The sequence below is a fragment of the Thrips palmi genome, unplaced genomic scaffold (assembly GCF_012932325.1).
Source record: "Thrips palmi isolate BJ-2018 unplaced genomic scaffold, TpBJ-2018v1 HiC_scaffold_12, whole genome shotgun sequence".
NCBI classification, from domain to species: domain Eukaryota; kingdom Metazoa; phylum Arthropoda; class Insecta; order Thysanoptera; family Thripidae; genus Thrips; species Thrips palmi.
Window position 1 is genome coordinate 1,676,160 of NW_023144623.1, and position 24,514 is coordinate 1,700,673.

Consider the following 24,514-nt stretch of genomic DNA (forward strand, 5'->3'; position numbering starts at 1 on the left):
TGCGTTTTTATCAACGATGGACTGCTTTAAGGTCAATTCTGCGTGCAGATTCGGATTCCCCGCTCAATTTTACATTCAAGTACCAATTTTCAGACCTCACGACCGAAAAGAAAAGAATTCCGGAGCATATCAGTAAAAAAGTGCAATTTGGTCAAAAACGACTAAAGCAAAATAGCCAAAAACTTTGATTGCTCACAGTTGCCAAACTAACTGACCTAGAGGGCTGAAATTTCGTGGGGATGTTCACCTATGGGTAGGTAACATTTGAGCCAAAAATGAGCAAAATCGTCAAAAGTCAACTTCGAACACTGTCAATCGGCTCTGGAATGCCCCTTCAAGAAGTATGGTCAGTATAAAACAAAACTGTATGCGTGGCTAGTTGACGGAGTAAAAAAAAAATTTCTTCGACACTTGTTGTAAGAGTTGGGTGACCAGAAAAGGGGCATGCATAAATCAGTCCATGTTAGATGAACCACTCACTTAGGTGTCCATAACACAGACTTTCAGAACATGCTGTCGGTAATAGAAGAATATTTTACATTAAAACAACAAGTGGATTAAATTTATGATTTTAATGAATTTTGGTCCAAATTTCCACCCACATCTCACCTTAACGGGCAGAACGCTTTTCTACGGGATTCATGACGCCTGGACATGATAAACACATGATTCGCCGAGTAGCGGACCCCTCGAGGAAGGATCAAATTAACCCTGAAGTGAGAAGATTTATTTGCTTTCACGGTAGCGGATAGACCGCCGAATTCCAAGGAGTGTCACCAAGAGCCCTACTCTCCCTTTCAGCTCTATTCTTTCGTGCACCTGGGAACCCGGTCCCTAAAACCACACCTGTTACCACAATGTGACTTTACTTGTTTGCTTCGGTGAGACGTTGCCTTCCACCACTGTGGCAAAAAGGAACGGAAAATTTTGTTAATTTTTTGGCTAAGTTTCTTCGTGGCCCTCTTATCAATAATCTCCGTAGGACCGTGCAGTCTTTCCTGAGGACCTTATAGTTTTTTCTGGAAGACTACGGAGAATGCTGTAAGGTTCTGCGGAGATATTGACAAGAGGGCTACGGAGAATTACCACAAGCTGTTAACACAATAATTTTCCGCAGCTTTTTGCCACAGTGACAGGTGGTTCTTCTGTTCGAAGACAATACAGGAGTGGACGCGCCAATCACTTCGGGCGAGTCACTCTAAATAGCGGGTGTCTCCCGGTCGCACGATCACAGGTACCTGGGTGTTCTGGCCTTCGCTCTTGACGTGCAGGTAAGGCCCACTAATGGGTAGGAGCAAAAGTGGATTTCTGCACTCTCGTCAGAATTACTTTACAGTGCTTGCGATCATGTTTGACTGTTAGCGACTCTTTCTTACTCTACAAATCAAAGAGTGTACATGGTACGCTCTAACTGGAGCATGCTTGCAAGCACGCTCTAACTAGCGCATGCCTGCCAAGCATGCACTAAGGGGCTGTTCATAAAATACGTCACGCGTTTTAGGGAGGGTGGGGGTATCGGCGATGTGTGATGAGTTGTGACGCTGAGGGGGGTGGGGCTGTTGGGTCTTGTGACGTATTTTTAAAAATACCCGTTTAATACGACATTTTCGGGTGGGTAAGCAATAAAAACGCCCTCCCGCGAAGTAAATTAATTGTCTTTTAACTTACTAAAGCGTTTATTTTACTCGATTGTGTAAAGACTTAGAGAAATGAAATAAGCTGATGTATTTAGCGCGATTTCTCGCTCATGCTCAAAAAATACGTTACAAGTGGGTGGGGGGGAGGGAGGGTCAGCCGAATGTGACCAAGTTGTGATAAGGGAGGGGTGGGGGGTCAAAAATGACCCAAAAACGCGTGACGTATTTCATGAACAGCCCCTAACTAGTGCATACATGCCATGTACACGCTAATTGAAGCAGACGTTTACTCCATAAGGGATAGGGAGTTTTCTGCATCAGGAAGCGTGTACATGGCATGTATGCACTAGTTAGTGCATGCTTGGCAGGCATGCGCTAGCTAGAGCGTGCTTGCACACACTAAATTCTTATGGACTTTTTTATGCATAGTTATGCATGCTTAGGAACGTCCATAAGGTATGTATAAAATTATGCATCACTGTGTACATTTTATGCAGGAAGATGCATAAAATGTACACAGTGATGCATAATTTTATACATACCTTATGGACGTTTCTAAGCATGCATAACTATGCATAAAAAATGCTTCATTATGCATTAAAAAAGTCCATAAGAATTTAGTGTGCAGGCATGCTCCAGTTAGAGCATACTATGTACACTGTTTGATTTGTAGAGTAGTACTTAAACCGAAGAGACGTCGTTTTGATATAATGCTGATACTTCTTCATTCATATATTTCGAAAAGGAAAATTATTTAAATTTGAGAAACAGAAAGAATGCTATGCTCCAGCAGTTCCCTTTTTTAATAGCGGTCATCAAGTGAAATTCAGTGGTTCATTTAAAGTGCCTTGCCCAGTGCATCCCTAGTAATGATTTGTAACTAACTAGCGAGTCAAATATTCATAACGTGGTACTCACATGGGGTCTCAACCCATCCCAAATAGGTTTTCAGGCAGAATTTCAATTAAAATTTAAAATATCTCTTATTTGTCTGACAGTGCTACACTCTACACTCTCATCCTTATCAGTATTTATTGACGATTATGCGCATTGATAGAATTGCGTTACGAGGCTTAACATGTAAGGAGAGTAACATATTGGTCAAGACGAAAATCGATAATGACGGTTCTAAAACAAACAAGACAATATGCCTGTTAAAGAGCATTTCCTATAAAAGATTGATGCCCTTAGGGAACAGCGTGCGCCCAGGGATCAGCCCAGCACACCAGCTCCATTCCACACGAGCTGGGAACCGAAACGCGGAGGCCGACACGTGCAGCGGCATCGAGGAAGAAGAATTTTCCGGCGATGGGTCCACTGATACTGCTCCTGGCCTTGAGCGCGAGGTAAAACTGGAGAAACTCTGGGAAAGGTTTGACGCATTGGCAAGGGAAGTCGTGACTTTACTGCCGTACGGTCCTCCATCCTCCGCACACATTAAATGTTCAAGTAGAATTTAGAAAAAACATATTTTTGCTCGAAAATGGGCCGTTAAGTTAGGAGGAACGAGTATTTGCTTTGACCCCTCTGCTAAACTAGTGAAAAGTTTTCAAGAAACGAGCAGGATCTCGGTTTTTAAACTTTTTCGGTTTTATTGCAGTCTTGGTCTAACTTGTCTTCTTGAAAATTAAATTCCTTCGTAACTTTGTGATACAAAAGTTCTGAACAAGTTGGTAAAAGTTTGTTAGGCTTTTCTGGCCAAATCTGTTGTTCAAAATACAATCCAATGGGCATAGTCCAAATTAGAAAAAATTAAAAATCTAATAGCGTGGAAATTTTACTTGCATATCTACAACTCAATTCACCTTAACTGTTTTTTTTTGTGTGATAACCAAGATTACTTTTTTCTCATTCGTAGTGCTCTCGCAAATGTGACCCCTGTCGTGCGCGTTAAACAGGGACGCCTTCAAGGCGTACAGGAGCCTGGGGCCCCGGGCACCGCACCCTTCTTCGCTTTCCGAGGCATCCCCTATGCGGCAAAACCTGTGGGGGTTCTCCGCTTCAAGGTCAGTTCCAGAATGTACCTGACTTCATTGCAGCTTGTTGTGGGGATAAAAGTGGTTGGTGAAATGAGCACTGAGAAAACCTTACAAACTATTTTGGGCCTTACAAAGAAAAGTAGTTTGTATAACAAAGTATTTTGAGCATACATAAGCTTACAAAGTAAATACTTCGTAATTTACGAACTATTTCTTCGTATAACAAAGTATTTTAGTTTGTTATATGTATGCTCACAATACTTCGTAAGGTTTTAAGAGTGAGTAGTGGCGCTGTTTCGTAAAACAACACACTAAATTCTTATGGACTTTTTTATGCATAGTTATGCATGCACAGATACGTCCATATGTTATGTATAATATTATGCATCACTGTGTACATTTTATGCAGGAAGACGCATAAAATGTGCACAGTGATGCATAATTTTATACATACCTTATGGACGTTTCTGCGCATGCATAACTATGCATTAAAAATGCGTCCTTATGCATTTAAAAAGTCCATAAGAATTTAGTGTGAAGTGCCGTTTTCAACGTTTGACCGTTATTTTATCCTAGTCGTAGCCAAAAAAATGGACTCAAAAAAAAATGTCCTTTGGGGAATGCAGATGCATTTTAGCTAAATCACCCACTCTTTTCTTGTGTAGGCACCACGCCCAGCACCTTCGTGGTCTGGGATTCGAAATGCTTCCTTGGAAGGCAGTGTGTGTCATCAAGCCACCTTCGACGGCCAACTGCTGGGATCTGAAGACTGCCTTTATCTAAATGTTTATACACCAAAGGTACGCATTCTTACAGGTAAAGGATCGAGGGGTGAATCACTCAGCGTTCTGGTGTACACATGAGTACATGAGTACGGGTGAGTACACCTTGGTTAACTCATAAATTTCACAATTTAAAACGTTTTAAGGCTTTATTTAGCGTTTTTAACGGCACTCAACGTTAAATTGGTCGAAAAACTATAGTATTTCGCCCTTTTTAAACTGGTGAGTACACTGAGTACGGGCAAATTTGCACACATGAGTACACTAGTGATTCACCCCTCGTAAAGGATGCCCTTGGCCAAGCCATAGCGAAAGTCTCGGTGTTTGACCGCGCTTTTTAACGGTTTATCCGATAGCACTTCAAATTGATGGGAATACCATACGGCGAACACGGCGAGACAAAAAGAGACAAAAAACCTAACCTAGCCTATCAGGTATCCTGCAGGAAAGGGTGTGCTTAAAAGCGTGCTGTAAACAAAAGCATACTAAGTACACACTTCACACTAAATTCTTATGGACTTTTTAAATGCATAAGGACGCTTTTTTATGCGTAGTTATGCATGCGCAGAAACGTCCTTAAGGTATGTAAAAAATTATGCATCACTGTGTACTTTTTATGCGTCTTCCTGCATAAAATGTACACAGTGATGCATAATATTATACATAACATATGGACGTTTCTGCGCATGCATAACTATGCATAAAAAAGTCCATAAGAATTTAGTGTGTTCAGTTTGCAGAGAACAAACGGTTTTTTCTTTGTGTTACTAACAATTTTTGGCCCGTCCCGTTTATTTTTTGTAAAAAAAAAAATGCCGGAGGGACGGGCATAAAGTATGATCCCTGCTGTGCGTCCGCCCGTCCGAGGACTTCCCGTGGTCCGATCTTGACCAAATTTGGTATGCAGCCTCCTTGGGTGATCCTAGGAACCACCCGGTGGCAGCAAATCCGATCCGAGCCCCGGGGGCGCTGCTGCAGGTGCATCATGGTCTACATGGGGTCGAGGAGGATTTCGGGAACGGATACAGCTAGGAGTGCATGTAGGGGTATCTTTGGAATCAGGGTGACAAGACAAAACCAACGGTGCCAATTTCAAGCGAATCGGAGAAGTTTGGACCCGGGTTCGAATCCCAGTGGGGTATATTTTAAACATTCTTTTTATTCGAGTTGTTGCATTCTTTCTGATGTTTTTGAGGGTGCTGATGACGAAAATTTCATCTATTTTGCCCCAGACTCAGATTTACATCCCGTAAGGGTTTAACATAGGCGAAATTCGCACATTTCTTAATGTACGGGGCGGGCCAAAGTTGCCGATGTATATCGCTACTTTTCCTGTTATTTTGTATTACGAACGATTTCCGTTTCGGGCTGCAAAGCCGCTGTTTCCATTGTCTTTAAAATAGCAGTTCTTTGTAGGAATTTATCTGTGTTGGCACCAAAGTGGCGCTTGGGCATCTAAACATACCCATCTACGTGTTTTCAGCTCAAATGCTCATCGCAGCTGCCTGTCATAGTTTACTTCCATTCGAGTGCTTTTATTTTCGGAGATGGCGGACGAGGTTGGCATGGTCCTGATTTCATCAACTACAACGATGTCGTCTTGGTAGTACCGAACTACCGACTTGGTCCCTTTGGTAAGTTGCGTAAGCTTCCTTTTAGAGACTTTGTAAGGCTAAAAGTTAGGGTTTATCAAATCCATGGGTACAGTCAGTGGTGAAACAAAGGCAAAAATCGTTAATGCCTTTGGGAAGGGCATTAAAATCTTGCTTGAAATTCCTATACCCTTTACGCCCTTCCCAAGGGCATAAAACGATTTATGCCCTTGCAAGGGCGTAAAAGAGTATTTATGCCCTAAAGGACGTAATTTTTATGCCTTTGTTTTACCAGTGAAGTCAAATAGTCAGATAGTACTTGTTGTCTTTCTCATATTTTACATGATAATTTCAAATTGCGATAATGACTTTTGAAATGACAGCAGGCAAAGAAGGGAAATCAATTTTGGAACGTTCAGGGCCAAGCGCGTAGGTTGCTTGGAATGGCCACAAAATTCCGATTACAAACATAATTTGAGTGACGTTGCAAGAGAAACGCGTTTAGATCTCTTATTGCGAGTCATTTACCTCTATCACCCCCCCCCCCCTCCTTTTTTTTGAAAGGTGCATGCCTTGTACAAGAAAACAGATTGAGTATTGAGGTATCTGGTACTGCAGTAGAAAGGGAAATGAACAATACCGATTCGTTGCACCGTCTATTATTGGGGAGCAGTCAAAGTAGTCCATTTTCAGTGGTTTTCCCGCCATTTTTTAATTTGCATTTTTGAGTTTCGGCTATGGGCTTTTCCTAAGAGACTAGCAGTCTCATCATGAACTCATATGGCCAACGAAAAATGCCTTAACTTTAGGTTTGCTTAAATCGAAGACGGTTTCCGAGAATTAAGGCCCCCCGATTGACAATTAACCGGTCTCGCGCACGCGGTAAAAACGGAACCTGGTTTTCCCAGGAAGCCTATGGTAGAGACATAGGCTATTTCCAGGGTGTTCCTGGGAAAACCAGGTTCCGTTTTTACCATGCACAGCCCCCAGCCTAGCCATTAGCGTTACTGCCCCCTGGATGAATTCCTACAAAGAACCTTCTTTGTAGCTACAAAGAAAACGAAGGTTTCGAAGCCTACGAAGGAAATCGTTTGAAATACGAACAAGTTTGTTCTTAATACAAAGTAAATATCATTTGTTGCCTATGAAGATCTTCTTTGCAGCCTTTACAGATATTAAAATCGATTTCCTACGTGGGCTGCGAAGCCTCCATTTTCTCTAAGCTCATTCGGGCTAGAAATAAGGAGAAGCATATATTGACGACATCCGGCAGATGTACAGATTGCACCTTTCTTTATTCTATCAAGGAAATCTCCTGACGAAATTTTTACCGAAACTTCCTGAAGCTTGCCCTCTTATTCTTGAAAGCTTGCGATTCGAAACTCTGCTTTTGCTGTTGTTCGAGAGGATACAATGCCTCAATCAAAGGATATTTTCCTTGAATGTTTCAGGGTTTTTGAACCTTGGGACATCGGGCGCACCTGGGAATGCTGCCTTGAAAGATTCCCAAGCGGTCCTTCGATGGGTGAAGGAAAACATCAAGAGGTTCTGCGGAAATCCGGACAAAGTGACCGTCGCTGGACATTCCGCCGGAGCCACGATTGCCCATGTCAATGCCATCAATGCCCGGAGCAAAGGTGACAGAAAGTAGTATTTACGGGCACACTGAAAATTGGAGTCGTCACTCGATGACAATTTTCAGGCTAATTTTCCTTTCAACAGTATTATCAAAGCAAATGATGACATTGTTGTCACGCCCATGCAATAATTATAGGAGGTTTGATGAAAGTGTCATCAATTTTTGATGAGATTATCATCATTTGAAAGCGATGAAAATATCATCCACGTTTTTGGCATTAGGCGACAACAAATTTCCACAGTGTATTGGTCCGGAAGAGAGATCGAAACAGTTCTGTGATTCAAAGTGCAGCACAAACCGCACATAAAGTGCGTGCAGTTAGCAAATATATTGTCATGTAATGTTTTGCACCCCACTTTCAACGGAGTAAAGTGGCACCTGTCACTTGTCAATCTGTGGCTTATCACGTTGAAACGAATGTGACAAAAATTCCCGGGTGGAAGGATCTGCAGTTTAAACTTCATTGGAAAAGTATAGATTTTTTGTAATGTTAAACTTAATTTTTAAATACTTTTTTTCATACTTTAAATTACTGTAATGTATTGTATAATTGCAGGTAAAGTGTAGTTCGACTACAGTTGAAGTGTAGTAAACTATAATTAAACTGCAAAAAAAGTACCAGTTATTTCGGACAACTATAGTTTTTGACCCAGGTTGCCCTAGTCTTCAGATCAGTTTACTATAGTTCAAAGTACAGTTATACTGTAGTTTAGTTACACAGCCAGAGTCAGTTCAAAGGAGAAGACAATCTGCAGTTTGAAATTTTGGTTCAAAATTCAAAATTTTTAATTTTTGAACCCTGATTTGAAGGGACTCTTCCTCCCTCTGTCCCCTTAGGTGATTGACTTTGTGTTAATTGTGTTTGGTGATTGGATGTTGCCGGGAGTTGAACCTCGGACCCATGGCTTGTGAAGCAGAGGCCTTGACCACTGCTCCACTGAGCTTCCTTGTGGATAGGGGCTTGGCTACTCGACCACATGGAAAGGCCGGCTTTCCTCAGGAACTAGAGTTCAACTGCTAGAAAACTACAGTTTTACTGGAAGCCACTCTGTACTTTGAGTGAAATCCACTTGTCCAAAATGTAATTTATAATGAATTTGCCTCAGAAACCAAGACACCATGGAGTGATTTAATTCAGAGAGCCTTCAAGGTCTTAATTTTCAACGACTGGAGTCGTTACCTTTTCAACTTCTGAGACGCACTGCATTATAATGCTTTCTAGTTTTATTTGTGTTTGACATTTTATTATCCAGTCATAATGAATTTGATGCCTAGACCTTGTTTGGCGACAAGCTGGCTAAATTTTGTGGCTTGTTGATTTCCTCGATACTTTGTCACATGCTACCTGACTAATATGGAACATTATAAAATAAGCAAACAGATAACCAGATAGTATTTTAAGAATTGGTTACATCCAGCCATATAGGTTTTCATATGGAAGTTAAGTCGTGTCTTAAAAAAGTCTCCAACGTCAAGTATTTCAACGTAAACGTTTAAAAGAAATAACTGAAACTTCTAAGAGATATTTCCTTTTCAATCCTTATATTATTTTAATCACTCAATGTAATTGTTTTTGTTTCTTCATATCAAGTTGCAGTGCTTGACATCTTAAACTATGCCTTGAGCGAAAAATTACTGCAAATTGTAGTAAACATTCAACTAGTTTGTCATTGTGTAAAAAAGTATGAGCAGAAACTTTATTTTCTTTGTAGATCCTGCTGCAGATATAAGTGTAGGCGGATCTTCAGTAGTGGACTAAATAAGTAGAGTAGTATTAAAAAACTTTTAACTTCACTTTTTAACTACAGATAGTACTTAATACCTGGTCAACAAATAGCAGTTCAGCTAGAAAGCAGTTTACATACACAGCAAACTACAGATCCATGAGCAAACTGAAACTGGACTTATTCTGCACTTTGTTCTTACCAAAAACTGCAGTTCAGGAACTGTAGTTTTGGCACTACAGTTTAAACTGCAGTTTCACTATAGATCCTTCCACCCGGGTTGTCGTCCCTTTGCGCATTAAGTCACATTCGTTTGGATGTGAGTCAGTAAAAAAAACAGCATATTCACATTCAAACGAATGTGACACAATGCGCAAAGGAGCATGACATTTTGTCACATTTGTGCGTTGGGCGACAAAATCATCCTTGTTCCAGGACTCTTCCAGCGTGCTATCCTTATGAGTGGCAGTGCTCTTCTGGGCATATGTTACATTGACGAGCACATCGAAGCAGCGCAGGAACTGGCGACTATTCTCGGGGCCAAGGACAACAGCACTGCGACTCTGGAGAGGACTTTAAGGAGCGCGTCTGGATCTGACATCAATGCCGCACATCTGACTATGCTGATGAGAGAGGTTTGTGACTGATAACTGTGAATGGCACCTCCTAAGTTGAGATGGGCAGATGGGCACCTGCTCCTCTGTTTAACTGGGGTGGATCCAGGTCAAATCCAAAGGTGTCTCAATTCTTTCATTTCCCAATCTGTTCGAATGTGTTTCCATTCGTCTAGGCAGGCCCACCCAAGATCCAATTTGGCAACAATGCATTTATATTTGGCTTAACTTTAGCGATGTTTGCTGTAACAAACTTTGTTTTGGGCAATACGCTGAGGAAAGAGCACTTTTAAGCCTACCCATTCGGCCAAATTAAAGCTGATCTGACCAGATGATGCACGCAATGACCCCAGATTTGTTAATTTGGCATCTTTGGAGGGTTTATAGGAGTGAAACTAAGCGCCCAACATAACTTCAGGTTTAAGGATTTTCTTCACTTTCCACATGCCACTTTGGCCATTAACCACAGAGGTGCAGCCCCCTTCCTCATGAGCCAGTATTAGTGATTTTTAATTTGAGATGCTTTTGGTTTAAAGGGCACTACTGCATAGATTTTACTTAATGTAATAGGGCTTTGAGGAATATACTTGTGAATAATGGTGACTTTCGTGAACTACTAAAAATTGAGTGTTTAAGTCTGTCGAGTCTTCTGCTAACGTGTCAGAAAACAACACATCAATTGTGAAATGCAAACTTCTTCTTTCAGTCCATATAACGAAATTGGGTGGAAGACCCGTAACGCCCTGAAACTCTCAAAAAAGAAACGTAATACTGCAACGTAAATAAGCAGAATTTGCATCTTGTAGGCGATTCTTTATAAGTGACATTTCGGGTCTGTCGTTTTGTTTACATTCTTTTTATTGTTGCTTAAGGAGCAGGTATTTCTTGCACTATGAGCTCAAAACCCAAATAAGAAAAATCACCTCCTCTTGCAGCCAAGCCCAAATTTGATGTTCAAGTTTGCCATGACATCGGAAATCCCAGCAGTCTCGGACGCAGACCTTCCAGGCTCACTTTTCATGTCTGAGGATCCTGAGACAATGATTAGGAACGCCGACGTTAAAAAACCAGTTCCGATCTTAGCTGGGACAGCGAAGGAGGAAGGAGACTCTCTGTATGGAATAGGTAAGATAACAAGGATTTTTAAGACCGTACCGTAAAGCGGGGCTATTGTGCCCACTGGGGTAACTTTGGCCCAGCCGCTAATAATGTAACCAATGTAGAACCACTTAAAATTAAATTCTAGCCCATGGGCCAAAGTTACCCCGATGGGTCAAAGTAGCCCCGGTTTACGGTAAGCCAATTTTAAGCAAGCAAAAATAAAATTGCACTATGAAAACTACAAATTGCACTTTTGTGCGTGGGCCATGTCGATTACCTCCGTGAAGCTGGCAGAACCCAATATTGCACAATTGATCGGACATGTCTCAAAAAATTGAGCACGAATTGAGCAATCGATTGCACTATACCATTTTATTTGTGCATGCTCGGAACAGTACTTACAGCGTCTTGCTATTGGGTTCTGCTGGGTTCACGCCAGCAGCGCCCAATCGAGCTACAGCAACGAGACAGGTGCCAAAAAATTGAGCACGAATTGAGCAACCGATTGCACTATACCGTTTTAATTGTGCGTTGAAACGAAGGTCATAATCCACCACAATCGTTTTCCCAGGTAACACTTACCAGCAGCGCCCAATCGTGCTACAGCAACGAGACAGGAACCAAGAAATTGAGCACGAATTGAGCAACCGATTGCACTATACCGTTTTAATTGTGCGTTGAAACGAAGGTCGATTGGGCGCTGCTGATTAGTGTTACCTGGGAAAACAATTGTGGTAGATTATGACCTACGTTTCAACGCACAATTAAAACGGTATAGTGCAAATGGTTGCTCAATTCGTGCTCAATTTTTTGGTTCCTGTCTCGTTGCTGTAGCACGATTGGGCGCTGCTGGTAAGTGTTACCTGGGAAAACGATTGTGGTGGGTTATGACCTTCGTTTCAACGCACAATTAAAACGGTATAGTGCAATTGGTTGCTCAATTCGTGCTCAATTTTCTGGCACCTGTCCCGTTGCTGTAGCTCGATTGGGCGCTGCTGGCGTGAACCCAGCAGAACCCAATAGCAAGACGCTGTAAGTACTGTTCCGAGCATGCACAAATAAAACGGTATAGTGCAATCGATTGCTCAATTCGTGCTCAATTTTTTGAGACATGTCCGATCAATTGTGCAAAATTGGGTTCTGCCAGCTTCACGGAGGTATGCCAATTGACTGCAATGTGTGGCTGTGTGGCCCGTCCCCGTCCGTGTACTCGAGCAGTCCCAGGATGTGCTGCTCAGACCAGCGCGCCCGCAGCCTCAGGATTGTGTTAGCACCTCTTATATTTCAGTGACAATTTTCCATCTTGTTTCAGGTTTCGTCAGCAAAGTTATCCAAGCAAATGACACGCTTTTCGTGGAGCGCATCAACTCTCGCATTGACGAGGTTATCCAGAGGTTCGCTGCCAGGGTGCCCAAGGGAGTTGCAAAACAATTAGGAGTGCAGAGCGGAACAGGCTCCCTGTCGAGACAACAAAGAATCCTGCAAATGGTCCGCAACGCTTACGCTGGTGGAAGGAGCACATTTACTCGGGAGGAGTACATAAAGGTATTTTATCTTGTCTGCGCGCAAGTAGAATAATCTCGACTTTCTACTGGCATCCACTGCCACTGGCAGGTAGCAAAAGACGAAACAAAGTAACTCATTGTCTTGAATGTAGATTATTGGTGACTCACTATTCGACGGACCTCTGCTCAACTACATGCGCATGTGTCGTGGAGACGTCAGTTTGTATGTCACGGATATCAGTACGAGCTACAACTTTGTGTCAAGAGGACTCATACCTATGCCTGCTCTCACTAGTAAGTGAAATGTTAACTCTAAAGAGAAAACCAGTTAATGCTTATGGACTTTTTGCACAAGGCATAAGTTTCGTACAAATTTTTACATAAATGAGTGCAAACATATTTTGTATTAAAAGTAACTTACGTTCAACTGGGAATTTAAAACGTGCACTTGTTACAGCAACAACTCACGCAGACGACTTGGGCTACCTTTTCCGACCCTCAGTGGTGAATCTAAATCAGAACTACAGTGACTCAAGTGAGGCCGGTCAAGTACTGCGATACATTTCGACACTGATCACGGACTTCGCCAAAGGAAGGTAAGGAATAATTGAAGAGAGAGTCGGTTGAATGTTGAATGAGGCCGAATTCATGTCCTTAAGGGGGCAGTAGCGTCATTTGCACGTGTTTTGACGATTTTCGAACCTCCTGTTTAGACGTTAATATAAAGATAAGTATGAATGCCAGAGACAAACGGCAGGCACCATTTGAAAGATAAAAGTTTTTACAACATTTTCAAAAAAAAATATTTTGTTTTAGCATTGAATTAGGATGTTTTGTGTTCTATGCAAAAATGGTCTGCAAAATTACATGGTGTCACTGCGCGCACGATTGCAGCCAAAGTTTTTAACTTTTTACCAATCGGTAAAATGCATCTGAAAAAGCATGAAATTGCCCATAAAATGACCCTTGGGTTTCAATATTGGGCAAGAAAAACTATTGAAACGCTCATCTTCAACTTAAGATGGAAACGAACCACATTTTTTCTGGCCCAATATTAAAACCCAAGGGTCATTTTATGGGCAATTTCATGCTTTTTCAGATGCATTTTACCGATTGGTAAAAAGTTAAAAACTTTGGCTGCAATCGTGCGCGCAGTGAAACCATGTAATTTTGCAGACCATTTTTGCATATAACAAAAACATCCTAATTCAATGCTAAAACAATTTTTTTTTTGAAAATGTTGTAAAACTTTTATCTTTCAAATGGTGCCTGCCGTTTGCCTCTGGCATTCATACTTATCTTTATATTAACGTCTAAACAGGAGGTTCGAAAATCGTCAAAACACGTGCAAAAGACGCTACTGCCCCCTTAACTTGTTCATTCGCTTCGTCGAGGGAACAATGTTCGATGTTTGGGGACACAAGACTCCTTTAAGAGAAGAAATTTTGTCGGATAAGATTTCGTTTCGTACAAATTTACTCCTGAAATCTGCTTGGTTCTTGCCTTTTTGGGGAAAGATTTTTGGAATTTCCAGAGATTCCGTCGGAATCGGCGAGCGCTCAAGGGGGAATAGGATTTCTGGAGTGGTTGCCCTCTCGCGCAAAAGGAATGAAAATGCATTGTCTCATGTCCTACACTGCGAGAAAAAGTGTGGATAGTACAACAAAAGTACAACAAAAACTGTACTATAAAAGTACAACAGAGATTGTGGAAAGTACAACGAAAATTGTACAAACCACAACGAGGCCTGGACTGCACAGCACTCGTCATGCCGAGTCCATTGTACTTTGTACAACAATTGTTGTACTTAAAAAGTACAACAAATACCTGATAGAAACTTTGCCAGAAATTTGTGTACTTTTGTTGTGGTTATTTCTAGCAGTGTAGGCAGCTTCCTCTTCACTGAGCAAACTACGTGTCCGTTGCAGGTCGGTGGGTCTTCCGGCCACGTGTGGCGATCCCTCACTACCGTACCGCCTGATCAACAGCGGTTCCCCAGTAGTGGCTGAGAACTACGGCAGTGGCGTTTCCGTTTGGCTCGACATCTTCGACCTGCTGAGGCAGGGGCGTCGACGCGTTCGAGTTCAGGGAGAGGGCAGGCGGCGCACTGCCGAGTGGGATGCCTAACCCTCCGGCTTTTTGGGTGTATCAGCATTCGCTTGGAAATAAACGCACATGACTATTCATGCCCGGCCCACATTGTTTCAGAAACACATCGCTTATAAACGGTACTCAATAGGGGAACATAAAACCTATGACTCTGCCAATTTTAATAGCGATTGGGGAGTTGTGAATTAACGGTTGGCCATAAATGTACGACAATAGTCGTGAGGACACGGCAAAAAAGCCGTTTACAAATGGCAAAAACTGATTTTTAACAACGGAAGTTGTTTCTTCACGACAGAGTTATCAACGACCGATCGTAAATTTACAACTTCGTCGTTAATTTACGATGTTGGTTCAGTAACGACAGATTCGTTACCGTTACCATACAGTAAAAAGTCGTTTGTTTACGACAATAGTCTTAGATGTAAAATGAATGTCAGTCGCTTACGGCAAAGACAGTTCATTTATGACCTGTCGTAATTTTTTTCGACTCATTTCTTTTAATTTACGGAATATATTTTCACGTGGTACAAAACCGATTCAGAGGTCATTCATTTACGTCAAAATCATTTCAGGACGATCGTGTCGCTAATTTACATTATTCTTGAGAGTGCAACCAAGCCCCAACCTCCACATAAATTGTAACTCCCTTTCCTGTTCCTTTTCTGAAGTTATAAGGACGGGGCAACATGGAAGAAACATACTAGAAAAAAGACTCTGCAATGCCATTCCTCACTGTCTTTAGGGCACTGCAAATCCGAGTTTAGGACAGGCATGCGCATCTATGTAACGTCAGTATGTGCCACGTTATACAGCTCACGCCTGTCCCACAGTGCGCAAGCAATGTATTTCAGCCCTTCTCGAATAACTGACTACGCTATCGCTCAGCCAAAATTTGAAGTCGTTCAAGGGAATAGAGATCATCGTCCGATCGGAGTGCCTTCGCCGTGCAGAAAGGGCTTGAAGAAGTGCCTGCGCGCGTAAGTAGAATAAAAGTTCGAATTGTTTCGATCTGCGCTCACTGGACGAAGTTCGAGGGGGGCAGAACTCTTCGAGATGTGACTCAGTGAAAAGAAGAGTGTAAGACAGAAACTGGAAGATCGTTCAAATTTCAAATGATGATGGAACACGTGCAAGCATCACAGAGCCAGACACATGGGTCCATGCCCTGCCGCCGCGGACCCGTCGCGTCCAGGCCGTGACGAGCCGCGTCCCGCCTGGTGTGCCTGGAGAATCCAGTGCCGCACGGCAGCGAAGACGACAGCAGCGTGGCGAGACGCTGGCAGTGCTGGCGATGAAGCGTGCGGCCGCGCACACGGAGTTGGAGCCATGGCCTCGCTAGCTGTGCGTGTGGTCGTCGTCGGTGCGCTTTGCTGCGTCCTCCGCTCCGCTGTTCAGGCAGGTGAGAGGATTCCAATCGAGCGCCATGCACCCAGAGTTGGTTCTCTTCGGAGTGGAGGATGCCCCCTCCCGTGTTGTATTCTTCTGCTGCTGTCTCTACACGCTTTGTCATGAAGGGGAGGTTCTCCTGTAAGTCTTACTTTCAAATTGAGTGCAGTCATTGAGATACATTAATTTCAAATATTAGTAAAATATGAGGTTTGCCTCCAAATCGAGCCAGGAATGAAAAGGACGCACACACACTAAATGTTATGTACAATTTTGTCCATAGTCCATCATAGTTTTTTGAGCACACGAAATTTTCGTACAAGTTTCGTACAAAATTTTGTACAAATTTGTACGAAAAGTTCGTGTGCTCAAAAGACTGTTATGTCTCGTGCAAAATTTGTACAAGTGCATCCGTGAGCAAGCCACAGGTCTGTAATAACAGAAGCGTGCACCCAGGGGGCTACCACTTGTGATGTTAGGAGACATAACATTTCTCAAGAGAAGAGATTTCGTCGGATTTCGCAAGATTTCGTCCAATTTTACGCACAAAATATGCTGGTTTTTGCCTTTTTGGGAGAAGATGTCGCATTTCCAGATATTTCAAGCGCTCTAGGCGAAACAGGGTGTCTGGAGTGGTTGGTCCCTCGACGAGAACCCAGTGCGATGTAAGGTTAAGTGCGCCTGCGATGGGCCCGGCAAGAGCAGCTGGCGTTGTTTGGAGCGGTACTGTGCATCAAAGACTCGACGAGAAACCGGTCGTCGCAAGGTCGGAGCGTTTGCCTGCCTCCCCCCTTCTTCCGAGGGGGGCCTACTGCCCACATTCATTGCACAACTGGGCGATCCTGGCGATCCACACCAAACCTACCAGGGGCAAGATTTTGATGTGTCCGATCTGGCTCAAACTTGCACCATTTGACGCCCCTAGGCCACTGAGTAGGCCTATAAAATATTTTTGACCTTCTTCAAACGGTTTGGATTCATTTTTAAAACTTAAGCGTAACTTTATGCTTGACTCAAGCATTAAGAAGACATTACGCTGAAAATTACACTTGTTACGCTTGATTCAAAGCGTAAACTGATTACCCCCGCGGGAGAATCTGCAGTCTGAATTGTACCCAGGAACTGATGTCACACTATGCTTTTAGGCACTGTTGCAAAAAGGTACGGAAAATTCTGTTTATTTTTTTGCCAGGATTCTCCGTAGCCCTCTTATCAATATTCTCCGTAGGCTCTCACAGTATTCTCCGTAGGACCTGGAAGACTGTATAGTCCTACGGAGAACACTGTAAGGTCCTACGGAGAATACTGCACCGTTAAAAATCCACTGTAATATTACAACACAATCACCTACAGTAATGCTGTTATAAAACAACAGTATTGTTTTGTGTCTGAACGGGAAACCCATCCAGAAACAGCACTTTCGTTTCATAACAATTTCCTTGTCAAGTAACAACAATGTAATCGTCATTCAAAATAGTTGTGTTGTCGTTGAACAGGTTTCATGTTTAGAAACAGCCTTTTGCAATCTTAAAACATATTTTGTTGTCAGGTTACAAGTGTCTTGTTTAATAACAGCACGATGAAATCAACACAAATGTATCGAAGACTTCATCGAAGACTCCAAAGAAGTATTGTTTCATTACAATCGAACTGTCAGAAAACAGCACCGAGGGCTACAACATGCTTGTAATAAAACAAGTCGTGCTGCTATCAAACTTAACAGCATAAGTGCTGTTAATTTACAGCCCTTTTTTTAACAGTGAACTTGGCAAGTCGAAGGCCCGGGCCTTCGGCCCGCTCGCATCACACACACCGTGAGCGGGTAAAGCAAAGTTATCGATGTACCATCGTGACTTAGGCCCGCCCTTCTATTCACAATATGCAAAAGTCCTTACAATTTTTACTCCAACTGTCCTTAGAATATGCCCATTTCATTTGTCTCTTCGCCCTCATTCCGAAAATACCCATATTTGCCATGCTACTGCAACTCCTTGCAATAGAGGCACAGCAGGAGCGCAAAAAGAGTCCGTCGCACTTTTTCCCATAACTCATGAAGGCGGGCTCCTGGACCCCCCTTCCGACCCCTCGTTGAAGAGGTCTTGCCAAGACCTATCGAAAACTTAAGTAAAAATTTTCAGTCGGTCGACCCCCTTTTTTGAAGATCCTGATGTGACTAATAGACGAAGTCGGGCTCCTGGACCCCCTTTCCGACCCCTCGTTGAAAAGGTCTAGCTGAGACCAATCGAAATCTGCAATAAATTTTTTTAGTCGGTCAACCCCCTTTTTTTGAAGATCCTGATCTGGCCAACTTGTAAAAGCGACCGATGGGGTCGAGACCAGGTCCATTCATCTTGTCTCGTCGCCCCGATTCCAAAAATACCCCTATGTGCCCTGCTAGCACCAATAATGGCGGAAATCCCCCTCCCGCTCATGCAAACCATGATGCACCTGCAGCAGCCCTTGTGCGACCCGGACGGGATTTGCACCACCGGATTATTTGTTTGGACGGTACTCCTGAAGTACCCTCCAAATCTGGTTACTCTAGCTCAACTCCTTCCTTGTACACAGACGCCAACAACAACAACAACAACAACACACAGACACAAAGGCAAATGCATAGGCCCTCCCCCTATTTTTGGAATAGAAGGGCGGGCCAAAAAATGGCCAAATTTGCCAAAAATATTATATTCAAAGTTCATAGATAAAAATGTACATAGAAGGTTTCAGATTCAACAGGTTGAACACCTATAGCTATGTAGGTAGTTCCTTCATCATTTGGAAAGAAATAACATTGAAATCAGTTGTCGTTGGCTTATACGCTCAACTTCACAGGTTTGCTGAGTCGACAAAAAGTTTTGTCGTAGAAAGACTTCCTGCGTTCCTGGTTGGCACCTACATGAGTCGTCTTGCATGGACTCTATTTATTGATGACTTGTCGACAAATTTTAGTGACGGAATCTTGGTATCAACCCTACTGTTATTTTACAAACACCTAAAAGTTTGAAAAAAAGGCAAAAAAATCACTTTTTTAAATGTTAAAATTTGAAAATTCATATCTTAGGACAGAAGTTGAAATTGAAAATTCCGTCCCTAAAATCTCTTCTATACATCTTTAGGATAACCCCCAAAAAATTTCAAGACTTTCCGTTCCAATGAAAGACGCAGAAAGATTTGTCCCCAACGCTCTAAAAAACACTAAAACGCCACTTTTTTTCAGAGACCGTTCAACGTTTTGGATTGAATTTTGTTTTGGGGAACTCAACATAATGAAACTAATAAGCAAAGTTTCAACTTTCTGGGATTATTTTAAAGCCTACTTGAAAGTTTCACCAGGGTCCTCCCTCGAGTTTTTGGCTTTATAAAGCTATTTCAACAACTTAAAATCGTCCAAATGTCGTAGTTTTTATAATGAATGAGACTTAATTATAGTGCGGGCCAGAGTTCTGCAGTGGGTGGGTTTTCTCGACCCGCCGCCGTCTTGCGCTCTTGGCCATGGTTCCACGACCCGGCCCGGCTGGGTGTGCACGGGTGGGGTCCGGACCCGACCCAGCTCTAGGAGCGGGTAGACTCTCCACCCGGGTCCCCGCACAGGCTCGACGTCTGCTGCCGAGCCGTGTCCGCAGCGCGCTAGGCTCGGCTGGCTCGTTGCGAGCCACGGCAGCGCGCCGCTCGGCCGCAGCCGTCCTTGTCTCTCCCATAGGTCCGCCTTGAGAGCGAGAGAGACGCATGATGTGCTCGCTTCGTCCAGGCAAGCGCGCACCTCAACGCCGCTCGCCGGGCCGCCAGCGACACTGCCGGCCGGTGACGGGGACCGTCCCGGAACAGTTAGACAACATTTGGCAGGGGGATGGCCAGACCGCTGCCGCTTCGCCAAGACCCGTGCATACAGTCGCTCTCTCTCGCACAGCCCAGGCGGCGGGTCGAGCCGACCCACCCATTGCAGAACTCTGGTGCGGGCCCAAACTCTGACCCCATCTTCGAAATTATGTGGAGCAAAATAGTTATCAGATGTGACATATAGTCGATTTACAAAAATACCCATCATAATTTCGGAACGAGACATGGCTTAAGGCCAGGGACAGGTGAAAAAATGATCTCAGAAACTGCTGGTCCAAAACTTCTTATTTTCTGTCAAAATCTTACTCTTGATGATAAACTATTTCACCCAAAATCCCATCCCATAATATCAAGCGGTTCCTGAGATACAGGCTTTTTTATAATTTTTTAAGTGTTTGTTAAAAAATTCCTGTGCGTTTCCCATTTTGGGTTATTGACCTGACCGACATATTTTTTTGTTCGTCTAAGTCCAAAGAACAAACGCAAGTGACAGATTTTAGTTTCCGGCACTGATAGCAAAATACCGACTTTTCAATTTTGATATTTTTCAAAAACCAAAGATTTTCCCTTTTTTTGTAAAAACCGATATCCAAAACCATACTTCTGGGTGGAATATACAAAAACTGTCACTTGCGTTTCCTCGCAATAACCTACTGAGTCAGTGGAAAAAATATCATTGACGACACTTCAAACTGTATGCGCACAGGACCATTCAAATGTTAAAAAAATGTCTTCGGAGAAAAGGGCGTTTAGAGTTTGATGACAGATTTTAATGGATTTTCAGCCAAAAAAATCTCCTTGCGCATACTATTTTATCGTAAAAGGTTGACCTGGATATTTTTCACTTCTTCGATTCATTTTTAAAAGATCCCAGCATGCACAACTGAAAATGTCCATTACATTATCATTGGCAAGCTTCTAAAGCATGCATTTCACTTAAATTGATCAACAATGTACAAAATAGACAAGTTTTAGTGACTTCTTAGATGAAAAAAGCATGTGATTACTAATATAATGGAAATTTTGAACTAGGCATGCTGGAATCTTTTTAAAATGAATCGAAGAAGTGCAAAATGTGAAGATAAGCCTTTTACGTCAAAATAGTATGCGCAAGAGGATTGTTCAAGATACGGCTAAATAAAGCCAAAACAGTCCAAAAAAGACAATTCGACTGGGTTCAAGACCTAGCATATGCCTTCAAAAATCAAATCTTAGTCTCTTTGAAGTATGATTTCATATTCCCAACAAATTATGACAGTGGGGTTCATTTTGAAAATGGCAAGATTTTCGCTAGAACCCCCCCCCCTCCCCCTTGATGGCAAAACGGACAATTTTACTAAAGTGTCGTAAATGCAGGAGTGTGCGAAAAGATGTATTTTAAGCACTTCCAGGTCCCGGATAGTCGAAGTCCCGACAGATCCTGAAAGAGGAAGGTCCAAAGGACCATTTTCCACCCAGAACTCATTTCATTCAATTTCAACAAACTTCTTCATTTTTTCACCTGTCCCTGGCCTTAACAGAAGGCTTTGGTAGGCCCCTGCCCCTACAACCAGTAAAAATTTCAGAATTAACATGAGAAAACTTTGGTTGTGTTCTGGTTGTTATTTGGCTCCGAGAGCATTGAAAGGGATTGAAATAAGTCCATTGAAGTGTTTCTAACTAACGGCCTTTGAATAGAAACTGGATAGATGATAACAAAAATTTCACGACAGTCTCCTTTCTTTATCCTACGAATACAGACTAAGGGAGAGTGGGGTAATTCCGGACGCTTTTTTTCTTTTTGGTCTTTGAGCTTGAATATGCTTCTTGGGTCAAATGTTATTGGAGGAGAGTAAAGTATGGACCTTTACCTTCAAAATGAAAGCCAAATCTCAGCAACGGTTAGGGAGATATAGGCGCCCAACAAAAGCCCTGCAAGTGTCCGGAATTGCCCCAGGCTGGGGTAATTTCGGACGACCTATGGGGCAATTCCGGACGACCTTAATATTTGACACCACTCGAGCTTACATTCGCTTGTTTTGATGTGAGGCATGCTTTCAGCAGGCGCACAAGGACATTTGCTGCGAACTGAAGTGTTTGATTTATTACTCAAAGCATATTATAAGAAATAGTTTCTATCAAAACCCCTAAATTGACAACACTGTCTTGAGTAAAGCTCTTGAACATAGCTGCTATGCTATTTTTCGTTCTTTCTTTATCCTTCTGAACGGTGGGGATGCATGTCCACAATTTTGAACGCACTACCTTAACATTATGCGGGAAATTGAAGAAAATAACCCCTCTTGTCCGGATTTACCCCACAGGTAGTGAAAACCTTTGATGTTCAATTGTAAGAAAACGGCGAGCCATACGAGCAATCCCGAAAGGTTGAAGTAAAGTCCATTGACCATTTAATATGATAAAATTTTAGTCATGGGACTGAACTTGACGGTAAGGTACGATGAGTACATGGAAATACGAGGGAAAGATGCAGCTTTTGCCTATTTTTGATGGTACTCAAATTTCGTGAAGCGACCACAGCCAAACGGTTTGACCTCCTACCTTGGCGATTTGGAATTATCATTTTTAACTGATTATCTTCCTCTGTTACGCGGGCTTTTGAGTTATCTTAACTCAAACCCAGTGAAAATCGAAGTGTCCGGAATTACCCCGTGTCCGGAATTACCCCACTCTCCCTTACTCATTCAATCAGACACGACCTTTCCCCTTCACGACACACATAAAACCCCGAAGCCTATGAGGCCTTGCCTTTTGCTCTTACCCGTGCATCAAGGTACGGAATTTTCAACAGTAAATGGTCGTTGATCGTTCCCCCAGCTTCGTGCCCGCCGCTGCGTTCCACAACGGTGCTCGTGGAATGCCAGCGCAACGGCGAGCCCTTCGACTGCACGACGCAGCCCTCCGCGCCCGGGACCGTGGCCTGGTTCCGCTGCAGGGCCCTGCACCAGCTCCCGTTCGGCTTCCCGCCCGCCGCCGGCTCCGAGTCCCGCTGCGAGCCGAGCGGGGCGTGGAGCGTGCGACCCTTTCGCTGCGTGCCGAGTACGTATACCGAAACTCACTCTCAAAACCTTACAAACTACTTGCTGCCTTTCAAACAAAAGAAGCTTGTCATATCAAAGTATACTTTGAGCATACCTAAGCTTTCAAAAAACGTTCCTCGTAATTTACGAATTATTTCTTCATGTAACAAACTTAATCACTGAAAATAGAAAGGTCAGACTTTTGTGCCTTTTAAGGGTCATACTTCAATGACTAAGCAGAAAAGGGTCATACTTCGATGTATTACCTAAAAAGGGTCATTCTTCAATGTCTCACCAAACAAGCTAGGGCCCGCCCTTCCGTCGAACCGAGTTGCCAGCTCCGCTTCGCTGCGCCGGCAACTCGGTTCGACAGGGGGCCGGCCCAGCTTGGCCTGCCGGCGGCCTTTTCTCGGGCCTTCGGCCCTCGCATCAGACCCAACTTGGCCAGTCGAAGGCCCGGGCCTTTGGCCCGCTCGCATCACACACACCGTGAGCGGGTAAAGCAAGGTTATCGATGTACCATCGTGACTTAGGCCCGCCCTTCTATTCACAATATGCAATAGTCCTTACACTTTTTACTCCAACTGTCCTTAGAATATGCCCATTTCATTTGTCTCTTCGCCCTCATTCCGAAAATACCCATATTTGCCATGCTACTGCAACTCCTTGCAATAGAGGCACAGCAGGAGCGCAAAACAAGTCCGTCGCACTTTTTCCCATAACTCATGAAGGCGGGCTCCTGGACCCCCCTTCCGACCCCTCGTTGAAGAGGTCTTGCCAAGACCTATCGAAAACTTAAGTAAAAATTTTCAGTCGGTCGACCCCCTTTTTTGAAGATCCTGATGTGACTAATAGACTTAAGTCGGGCTCCTGGACCCCCTTTCCGACCCCTCGTTGAAAAGGTCTTGCTGAGACCAACCGAAATCTGCAATAAATTTTTTTAGTCGGTCGACCCCCTTTTTTGAAGATCCTGATGTGACTAATAGACGAAGTCGGGCTCCTGGACCGCTTTCCGACCCCTCGTTGAAAAGGTCTTGCTGAGACCAATCGAAATCTGCAATAAATTTTTTTAGTCGGTCGACCCCCTTTTTTGAAGATCCTGATCTGGCCAACTTGTAAAAGCGGCCGATGGGGTCGGGACCAGGTCCATTCATCTTGTCTCGTCGCCCCGATTCCAAAAATACCCCTATGTGCCCTGCTAGCACCAATAATGGCGGAAATCCCCCTCCCGCTCATGTAAACCATGATGCACCTGCAGCAGCCCTTGTGCGACCCGGACGGGATTTGCACCACCGGATTATTTGTTTGGACGGTACTCCTGAAGTACCCTCCAAATCTGGTTACTCTAGCTCAACTCCTTCCTTGTACACAGACGCCAACAACAACAACAACAACAACAACAACAACAACACACAGACACAAAGGCAAATGCATAGGCCCTCCCCCTATTTTTTGAATAGAAGGGCGGGCCAAAAAGGGGTCATACTTCGATGTATGACCCAAAAAAGGGTCACTTTTGTGAATGACAGATATAGGTTGATATATCCCTATGCTAACTGAGGACCACACTCTCAGACTCGTGTTGACTT

At 43.3% G+C, this 24,514-nt stretch overlaps 2 protein-coding genes across 2 annotated transcripts in view; both read left to right on the forward strand.

Annotated features, from left to right (window-relative positions):
• Window positions 1–1,120: 1,120 nt before the first annotated feature.
• LOC117640684 (juvenile hormone esterase-like) lies at window positions 1,121–14,759 on the forward strand. The gene is made up of 12 exons (XM_034377486.1): window positions 1,121–1,271; window positions 2,829–2,983; window positions 3,496–3,643; window positions 4,282–4,416; window positions 5,882–6,032; window positions 7,442–7,627; window positions 9,789–9,988; window positions 10,903–11,092; window positions 12,381–12,613; window positions 12,726–12,867; window positions 13,031–13,169; window positions 14,502–14,759. The coding sequence occupies exons 2-12, from the start codon at window positions 2,946–2,948 to the stop codon at window positions 14,698–14,700; spliced, it is 1,761 nt and encodes a 586-aa protein (XP_034233377.1). The 5' UTR covers window positions 1,121–1,271; window positions 2,829–2,945; the 3' UTR covers window positions 14,701–14,759.
• A 1,216-nt stretch (window positions 14,760–15,975) lies between these two features.
• LOC117640424 overlaps window positions 15,976–24,514 on the forward strand; it is a 34,998-nt gene continuing 26,459 nt past the window's right edge. The window contains exons 1-2 of the mRNA XM_034376928.1: window positions 15,976–16,081; window positions 22,723–22,944. Coding sequence (XP_034232819.1) covers window positions 16,009–16,081; window positions 22,723–22,944 — 295 coding nt within the window. The 5' untranslated portion in view covers window positions 15,976–16,008. The remainder of the gene's footprint in view (window positions 16,082–22,722; window positions 22,945–24,514) is intronic.

Coding starts and splice junctions, on each gene's coding strand:
- LOC117640684 (XM_034377486.1), top strand. CDS start 2,946: ATGGGTCCACTGATACTGCTCCTGGCCTTGAGCGCGAG. Junction 3,644..4,281: donor TGGGGGTTCTCCGCTTCAAG/GTCAGTTCCAGA, acceptor TTTCTTGTGTAG/GCACCACGCCCAGCACCTTC. Junction 9,989..10,902: donor TGACTATGCTGATGAGAGAG/GTTTGTGACTGA, acceptor CTCCTCTTGCAG/CCAAGCCCAAATTTGATGTT.